The sequence below is a fragment of the Phascolarctos cinereus genome, unplaced genomic scaffold (assembly GCF_003287225.1).
Source record: "Phascolarctos cinereus isolate Bilbo 61053 unplaced genomic scaffold, phaCin_HiC Scaffold_726;HRSCAF=1367, whole genome shotgun sequence".
NCBI lineage: Eukaryota > Metazoa > Chordata > Mammalia > Diprotodontia > Phascolarctidae > Phascolarctos > Phascolarctos cinereus.
Window position 1 is genome coordinate 361,156,488 of NW_027556098.1, and position 9,467 is coordinate 361,165,954.

Sequence of the window (9,467 nt, forward strand, 5' to 3'; positions counted from 1 at the left end):
CTCAAAAAGATGGAAGCCAGAAGCTCCAGAAGGGAGTCGGGGCTTAAAGAGTTGAGAAGACTCCTTTCTGCTTTCTTGGAAATTCTGTTCTTCCCTTCACACAGGAACACTGATCTCCACCAAGAAGGAGAGAGTCCCATACCAACGGTCTTTGGAACTGGGGTTACACTAGAAAAAAAATAAAAATAAAAACTGGAGACAATCTGATATAGTTTAACAACTGGAGGATGGCTCGTTGAATTAAGGTATATGGATGTAATGGAACAGCACAGTGCTATAAAAACAATAAAATGAAGCATACAAAAATATGGAAAGGTCTACATGAAGGGATACAAGGGCAAGATTAGCAGAATGGGAACTATAAACACAGTGACAACCATTTTTTTTTTAGTAGAAAACTGCCAGAGATGATAGAATTTTAGGCAAGGACTCAGAATAAAAACCTCTACTCAATTGGTAATTCTGAGGATCTGCTTTGTTAAATATGGAGGATTTCATTTTATATAAGATTTATTTGCACCAAAAGAGGTAACATATAAAGCACTTTGCAAAACGAAAAAGTGCTATATGTAGCTACATATTAGTTATTATTATACTGTGTGTGTTTATTGTTTTTGTTGATTGTCATTCAATATATAATAAAATGATTAACAGTAAGTAAACCCTCCGAGTTTCCTTTTGGGCCTCAAGCCAGCCATCCCTTTTCCATCGCTCCTATCCTTGCTCCAACAGAAGGGAAATAGGATTTGGAGGCAAGAAACCTGGGTTCGTTCCTGCCTATCCGCTGCTCCACCTAGGTGCCCAATCGATTCTCCATAAGGACCCAGTTTTCTCATCTGTAAAATGAGACGGCTGGACAACATCTCTCTAAAATTCTTTCTGGCAAGATGTAAATTCTATGAACAGACAGAAATCGGATCCCACCCCCATCTGGTTACAGAATGATGCCTACCCACCCTTCCACTTCCCCCGTGGAGTGGCCCACAAGGTTTCCTCCTATCCCGGCCGGTTCTCGCCACCACCCCTCCCTCCTCCTCACCTTGCCCCACCCCCGTCTCTCCTCTCTACCCAGGCCATCTTCCCCGGGCGCATGCGCAGTACGACGGCTGTGCTTCACCCCCCCCCATACCCCAAGTCGCGCTCCCCTCCACCCTCCACACCCCCACCCCTGAGCTTGATCCGAACCTGCGCGGAGGGGCGGGCTCTGGGTGTCGTGCGGCTACGACGACGCTTTACGGCCGGCAGGGTCGCGAAAAAGCTGTAGGACGGCAGAGACTTGTGGTGAAGGAAAGGGACCGGCATTTGGAGTAGGCCGCAGGTGACCCGCGGGTGTCCGCCCGGGGTGGCGGGAGGGTGGGAAGATGGGCCCACCCCCACACGCCCATGCCAGGGGTCCCTTCTTGCCTGGCCTGGGCCCCACCTGAAGGGAGAGGGCGGGATCCACACCTTCGGGGTGACCCCGGGTCGGTCACCCGACTTTTCAGAGCCTCTTCCTGTTCTGGGGGGAGGGGGGGGTTGGGCGAGGTGACCTCTGTGGCCCCCGACCTGCAGACGCCGCTCCCAGGAAGCGGAGGTCCAAAAGCTAATAAGCTTAGCTTAACAGTTATCATCTTTACCACCCAAGGGAGGCTGTCAATGTTCCCATTTTACAGAGTGGGGAACTGAGGCCGGCAGCGGCTAAATGACATGCTCGGTGTCACACAAGTCGTATTTGAACTCCAGACCCAGCGATCTGCCCCCTGCACCACCCAGCCTTTTATCTGCACTGCGCTGATGTACCAACTATAAGGGGTAGACCTGGGGTATGGTCCCTGCTCTCCTTCTAACCTGATGTGACCTTGGACGAGTTCTGGATCATTGGAGCCGGAAGGGATTATCATCCAATCTCCCTTATTTTACAGAGAGGAAACTGAGGCCCAGAGAGGGGAAATCATTCAAGTTGGCCAGTCATCCTTTGTGACTAAAAATCGTATCTTTGAGGCAGTCCATGCTCTGGAAAAGCCTGATCAGAGTCTAGCCTGGTGAAACAGCCCAAACCTGACTCCTCTTATCTTGCCCCTTCCTGCATTAAAAGAAAAATGTTTTATCCGATGCTTTTGGTGTCCATATCATAGCCATCTCAATTGTTTCCCCTCCCCCCCAGATTTAACCCTCTCTTGTAAAGACAAATGAGAAGTAACATATGATGACTCCCCCGAACAGTGTATACAATATTTTTCCTTAGAGAAATACACACACATACACACATCCCCCACTCCCTGTTGTGATAGGGTCATTATGCTTCATTATCCAATCCAGGACTTCTATTGTTTATAGGGCTGCAAGGCACTTTAGAGGCATTGTGGCCAACCTTATTTTAACAGATGAGAAAACTGAGGCATAAAAAGGTTAAATAACTCGCCCCGCTTACACACTTAAAAAGTATCTGAGGCACTTCTTTTTAGTGATCTTTTTATTTATTGCTGTAGTCGTGTATATTATTTTCTTGGTTCTGTTTCCTTTCGCCATGCATTAGTTCATTCAGATCTTCCCATATTTATCCAAATTCTTCATGTCCTGCCATGCATTTGTGCAGCCCATCTGTACTGCCTGGGATGTACCAGAAAACACTCCCTCCCACTTAATCTTCTAGGCAAATATACTGAAGTGGTTTGCCATTTCCTTCTCCAGCTCATTTTACAGATGTGGAAACTGAAGCAAACAGGGTGAAGTGATGTGCCCAGGGTAACATAGCTAGTAGGTTTCTGAGGCCAGATTTGAATCCAGGTCTGGTTCTCTAGCCATTACGCTACCTAGGTGCTCCTGAAAACACTCCCTCGTGTCGACTTATTGAAATCCTCTTTCCCACAAGGCCCAGCTAATTGTCATCTCTCTCACCAAACCTTTCCTGATTCCCCAATGATTTCTTCATAAAATTTTCTTGGCCACTTTAGCAGAATCTCTTTTTGCTACTGACACATTCTGCCTTGTAATATTCATTTGTGTACATGTTTTATTCCCCCCTCTTTTAGATTTTAAGGTAGGAGCTGTGTGATTTTTTCATCTTTGTTTTCACTGTACTAAGCAGTGTCTTTCACTTTTTTATTTATTTATTTTTAGGCAATTGGGGTTAAGTGACTTACCCAGGGTCACACAGCTATTAAGTGTCAAGTGTTTGGTCTGAGTCCAGATTTGAACTCAGGTCCTCCTGACTTCAGGGCCAGTGCTCTAATCCACTGTGCCACCTAGCTGCCCCATCTTTCACTTTTACATAGATCTTTAATATATGTTTGTTAAATAAGTGAAGGTATCTGATTTGTGATCATGTTCTCAGTAGTGTTTTTTGAGCCTCACTTTGCCTATCTGTAAAATGGGGATTGTAACCATTTACTTCAGAAGATTGTTGTATGGACAGCATTTTGTACATGCTTAAAGTATTATAGAAAGTTACATACTTATGCATTATTTTGCATTTATGGTTGTTTGTCTCTACTAGACTCTCAGGTCTGTAAAGGCAACAAGGACCTTGCATTTCCTAAACCTTATAATCTCAACTTTCCTGTGAATTGCATGAGAATCTTGCTAGAACAGTTCAAATGCCATCTTTCTATATTGCAAGTCCTGTGAGCTCAGTCAGTGAATCAACAAGCATTTATTTAGCTCTTACTATGTGCCAGGCATTTGCTAAATGCTGAGGATATAAAGGAAGACAAAAACAGCCTTAATATTTAGGATCATGAATTTAAAGCAGGAAGGGATCTTAGATATAATTAGTTCAACCTTTTCATTTTATTGAGAGTCAGCAGAGTATAGTGAAGCATGTGTGTGTGTGTGTGTGTGTGTGTGTGTGTGTGTGTGTGTGTGTGCGCGCACGCATGCATTCCTTGCACTTGGAGTCAGGAAAACCTGGGTTTGAATCTTACCACAGACACTTAGAAGCTATGTGATTCTAGCCAAGTCACCTAATCTCTCTGAGGCTGTTGCTTCATCTTTAAAATGCATCTTTTACCTGGAATGGGGAGGGATCTTGAACTTTAGAGGAGCTGATATATGTAAAGCATTTTTGCAAACCTTAAAGCCTGTATCGATGCAAGCTATTATTATAATGAGGAAACTGAAGTTCTGGAGTGAAATACCTTGCCTGAGGTCACATAGGTAAATTAGCAGAGTGAGATTTGAATCTATTTCTTCTGATTCTAAAGCTAGTCCTTTTTCCCAGAACACTGAACCGTTTCCCTTTAACTACCTAACACTGTGATATTGCATTAAAGAAAGGTACAGAGGTGCAACAAACCAAACTCAATTTTATCTTTCGCATTCCTTCTGCATGCAGTAAGTACTCAAATATTTATGAATTGAATTAATACCTCAAATTGATTGCACAGCAGATTTTAATAATTGCTAACATTTATCTAGTACTTGAAGGTTTACAAAATGCTTCACGTATATTATCTCCTTTGATCCTCACCACAGCCCTATGAAGTGAGTGCTCCCCATTTTAGAGGTGAGGAAAGCAAGACTTGGGTTAAATAAGTGACTTACCTAATCACATTATGTGTCAGAGCTGGGCTCTGGCTTTCGCCTTACAAGTCCAACATTCTTTTCTCTCTTCTTTTTCTAGCAGGGAGCTTTTATTTAAGGAAGCAATGTGTTGAGCCAATAGAAAGATGATCTTTTTAGATTTTTCTCTGAGAAAATAACTTATCTAGCAGAATACTTTTCTGATGAGATATGTTCTCTCTTATTTGGTTCTTATGTCTGTGAGCGAGTTTTGCATTTAAAATTCCACAAAAGCTTAGCACCTATTATGTACAGATCAGACTCTGCGAGGTATTGGGTGAGATACAAAGATGAGGTGGGCATGGTATTTGCCATCAAGAAGTTTATGTAGAATCAGGGGAACAAACCCAGCACAAGTAACTGTAATACACATCAATAAATGCAAAAAGAAGAACCACGCAAGAAATCAGTTCATGTTGAAGGAGCAGGGACTTCTTTGTGGAAGAAGTAGACTCTTTGGGCTTGAATTGAAGGTAGGATTTTAACATTGAAATTTAGTTAGGAGTAGTAAAAAATCTTTGTCCCAAAGGCCATCTGCCATAGTTAACTAGCATATTTTCTGAAGAGTTTATTATTTTGCTTCGTTTTTGTGGCTTAATATTGCTTTTCTTGTTAACTTTTACTGCAGCCATGCCATTGTTTGATATTCAGAACCGGCTGGGTATCAGTATTGACAAATGGATGACAGTTATGAGTGCTGAACAACCTTACAAAATGCCAGCCCGATGCCATGCTTTTGAGAAGGAATTCATTGAGTGTGCCCATGGAATTGGTATGACCCGAGCCAAGAAGGAATGCAGCTTGGAATATGAGGATTTCATCGAATGTTTGCATAGGCAGAAAACGGTGAGGATGTGAAATGATGATGGAAGGAAGCGGATAACTGTTCTTTGGGAAATGCTCAGTTTATTTATGTCCATTCATGTCCAATAGTTCAGTTTGCGGTGTGGGAAAATACATTAGATTGTTCTCTTTCGGGGCAGCTGGGCAGTGAATAGAGCGTCAGACCTGGAGTCAGGAAGACTCATCTTCCTGAGTTCAAATCCAGCCTCAGACATTTACTAATTCTGTGCCCCTGAGCAAGTCACTTAACCTTATTTGCCTCAATTTCCTCACTGGTAAAATGAGATGGAGAAGGAAATGGCAAGCCACTCCAGTATCTCTGCCAAGAAGACCTTAAATGGGGTCACAAAAAGTTGGGCATGACTAAAAAAATGACTGAGCAGCAACATCGTAATTCTCTTCATTCTGGTGCTAAACTCAATATAAGGTTGATTTATTATTTTTAGTTAGTAAATTACTATAATGACCTTCTAAAAGGCAGGTACCTGTGGCATATCCCACCAGGTGTAAGAGTGTAGTATAGGTGTCCACTGCTTCTTCATCTACATGGGCTACCCGCTAATGCATACTTTATTGGCATAGTAGTGAATTTTTTCTTGCTCTTCAAGTGATTTAAAGTCACATGCAGGAAAGTTTCCCGTCCTTTGGTCATGTGTAACAATAGTAACGAGCCATTTTAGTAACTGTGGATCTTGGTTGTCCTTTCATAGATATTTTGAATTGAATTTTGTAGTCGATGCTGAAGCAGGGAGGAACTCTTCATATTGCTGATACCCATACTTGTCTCTTTCAGACCAGAGAAACTCCAGCTGGAGGGTTTGACGTGTACCCATAAGAGTCACATGATTATTGAATCTGAGAAACAGTTCATGCATGCAGGCCACCCTCCTCTCTGTAAATATATTCCTGCCCCTCAAACTGGCTACCTTCTTTAGAAGGATTAGAACCACAGAGTTAGGCATTTCTCTGTGTGTCTGGGTGGGTGCACTTATTCATACATGCCTGGTCAGGTTACAGTTGGAAAATCACTACCGGTCCCAGAAGCTGCCCTTCCTAATGATCAGTTAGAGATATTCCAGATCAGTGAATCTTGGTGCAAAGGGTATATGTAATAAGTCATACCCTGCCCAATTGTTAAAAAAACAGTCATGGATTAGTTCATACACTAAAGGATCAGTAGTGTTATATTTGGTCAGTCTGATGAGGGAAGTGAGCCTGATGAAATAAGAAAAGGGCAACCCAAGGGGACCCCTTTGAGACTTCATCCACATTCAGTGGAAGGACTTACAGAGGAGACATCAGCACCATCTATTGATCCTATGAGACAGGCAAGCAGTTTGTCTGTTTCTTTTCACCAGAGGCTGTAGCAGATAAGAAAATAAAGTTTTCCTCCTTTGGAGACCTTTCTTTCTTAGAGTTAGGCAAGGAAGGGAGAAGGGGAGTCTCAGAGATGTATAGTTCTATTTAGAACAGAAATGTTTAGTTTGTGTTGTGTGGATCCATTTCCAACTTTTTCTTAGGACAGAATATGGCTTACTTTGTTACTGTTGTTCTGAATCATTTATTGATCATGTTAAGATATTGGCTGTTTAAAAAAAGAAACACCTTTTAAAAGACTTCCTGAAAGACTGGAGGAACAGAGTCAGTAAGCAGTATGAGAAATTAGAATCCTAGAAACTGATACAGAATGAAGTAAGTAGAACAAGGAGAACAAGCCACATGCTGACTATAGTAACCTAAAGGAAAATTCAGAATGGTGATGGGCAGTCAGCAAGTCAGACCTCAGTGAAGCACACCTTCTGCCTCTGTCAGAAAGAGAGGGTAGAATATAAGGGTAAAGTGAGGTCTTTCTAGTGAGGTGTGCACAAAGCGTCAGTTTGGCCCAAATCACTTTTTTGTTTGCTGGGGTGGAGGTGCAAGGACAAAGAGGGTATGTCATTAGGGAGTGACAGTGACTTTTTAAAAACATCAATGCATTTAAAAAATTTTAGTCATAGTGCTAGAGATGGAAAGAAACCTTGGAAACTGTCTAATCCTACCCTCTTATTATACAAATGATGACACTAAGGCCTGGGATTGGGGGAGGGAAGGGAAGTACCTATTGTTATGAGTGAGTTATTGGCAGCACCAGAACTAGAAACCTTCCTTAATTCAAGTCTCACTTAAGGTCCTGCCCATCTTTCATTCCTCTTCCAGCCAGTTGCTAACCCAGACAAAGTTAGCTTTGTATCAGGAGATGCTAGTCACCTAGCACTTCTAGACCTTGCCTAAGGTATAGGGGCAGCACGTTGTCCTATGGCATTAAGATTGTTGGGGCTTTTATATTCTAAGTACTTCAGGATGATAATCTGTGAAGAATACATGAAGAGTGAAATACCAAAAGGATCTGTAATTTCATCATTGGGGACATTCTTCACTTACGCTGATCACCATACCTTTGTGACATAATCAAGAATGTTAAAGAAGTGCCTGTAGTTCCCCTGGCTTGGAGCCTCTCTCAACCTGGCTCTAGAGGTCCTGGGGCAACAGAGATTCTCTCCCGTGTCAGTAGGCTCTACCAGAGCTTGCTGATTTATTGACAGAGGCTTCAAGTATCTGGGGTCACTTCCATACCACAGTTAGGTATCAGAGGAAAAGTTTAGTAGAGAAAGAGCCTGGGACCTAGACTAAAGTCTTATTCTGTAGCCCAGCCTCTCAGATAATCTTCCTGAACTCGTTGCAGAGGCCATAGTCATTTTTTTTGCCCCCTTGGAGAAAATGTAGCATTCTGCTCTTGTTGTAGCTAGAAGATGACCTTTATCGTAAGACATTTTAAAGATGGTGCATCAGCATTTGGCACTGTTGACCTCCACTCCCTCCTTTGGCTACCCTGCCATAAGACTTTGCACATGGTAGGTGCCTAATTAATGTTTGAATTGTATTAAACTGTATGTCATAAGATGTAGGCCAGGTTTATAATTGTTTGTTTTTTCTGTAACTGTAATCTACATGGCATTGTTATGGTTGGCCAGGAAATAGCTAGAGTTTCAGGGGTCAACATGAAAAGCTGCCTCTTTCTTAGCCTTGTGTTAGGTTCTCAGTGGTGAGTGCCACTAAGCAAAAATCTGCTCATAACCTGCATGATTATACCTTTCTAAATGGTTTTTCAGTGGCTATATATTTTTCCTTCGGCAGATAAAACGCTTGGCAGCAGTCATGAAGGAGAAGGAGAAGCTAATGAAAGAAGGAAAGTATACTCCCCCACCTCACCATTCAGGCGAGGAGGAGCCGACGCCTTGACCAGCCAGTGGTGACATGGGGTGGCTTCGATCTTTATGATGGGATAAAAGTATGCCCTGTTGTCCCCTGGAAATGTATATTTCTTAAAACAGACATCTCCTTCCAAAGGTTAAAAATGAAAGTGTAGAAGCCATCCTGCTGTACCCTGCCCCCAGTTCTCTCTGTACTTTGCCATTAGGACAACTACACCAGGCAAATTGGTGGCAGTGATTCACCCTCCAATGTATGATCTGTGATTCTGCCTGTATCTGCAAATAGGCATTTTGGAAAGTAAACATTTACCAATGTATTTATTTGCTCTCTTTCTCCAGCCTGGTTTATTTTGCTTAAAATTGCAGGGTGGGATTCTTGTACACAGGTTTATACGTGGTGAGATTGTGAGTGTGTATATGTGAGTTTTGATCTGCATACTACACAGTTACGGGCAGGTGGGTGAATACCAGATTAAAATGTACTGGAAGGGAACATGGTCGCCAAGTTTTAAGCTGGCTTTTCTATACAAGTAGGAGGCAGCATAGTAGTATAGTTTCACATTCAGAGTCGCTGGGCTAGAGTACGAATCCCAATTCTGCCCCTTACTACCGACGTAATCTCACTGAGCCTCAATTTCCTCATCAGTAAAATGAAGGAGTTGGACTAAGCCATCTTTAAGGTCCCTTCAGTTCTAATTCCAAATTAGAAAAATAGGATTAAAGAAAGAAGTTTTCTAGATGTAGAAAAAGGGGGTATAAAAATCCAGAAAATGTGTCTGTAGAGTGAAAGAACGTAAGGTAATGTAACATTATTTTAAGTCCTCAAAATATCAG

The 9,467-nt window shown here is 42.3% G+C and overlaps 1 protein-coding gene across 1 annotated transcript; it reads left to right on the plus strand.

Annotated features, from left to right (window-relative positions):
- Positions 1–1,140: 1,140 nt before the first annotated feature.
- Positions 1,141–8,950, plus strand: NDUFS5 (NADH:ubiquinone oxidoreductase subunit S5). The gene is made up of 3 exons (XM_020983598.2): positions 1,141–1,318; positions 5,168–5,385; positions 8,557–8,950. The coding sequence occupies exons 2-3, from the start codon at positions 5,170–5,172 to the stop codon at positions 8,659–8,661; spliced, it is 321 nt and encodes a 106-aa protein (XP_020839257.1). The 5' UTR covers positions 1,141–1,318; positions 5,168–5,169; the 3' UTR covers positions 8,662–8,950.
- The last annotated feature ends 517 nt before the right edge of the window (positions 8,951–9,467 follow it).

Bases quoted from the DNA above. Each gene is read 5' to 3' on its own strand.
- NDUFS5 (XM_020983598.2), top strand. From the start codon at position 5,170: ATGCCATTGTTTGATATTCAGAACCGGCTGGGTATCAGTATTGACAAA. The intron at 5,386-8,556 runs GTGAGGATGTGA...TTCCTTCGGCAG, and splicing joins GTTTGCATAGGCAGAAAACG to ATAAAACGCTTGGCAGCAGT.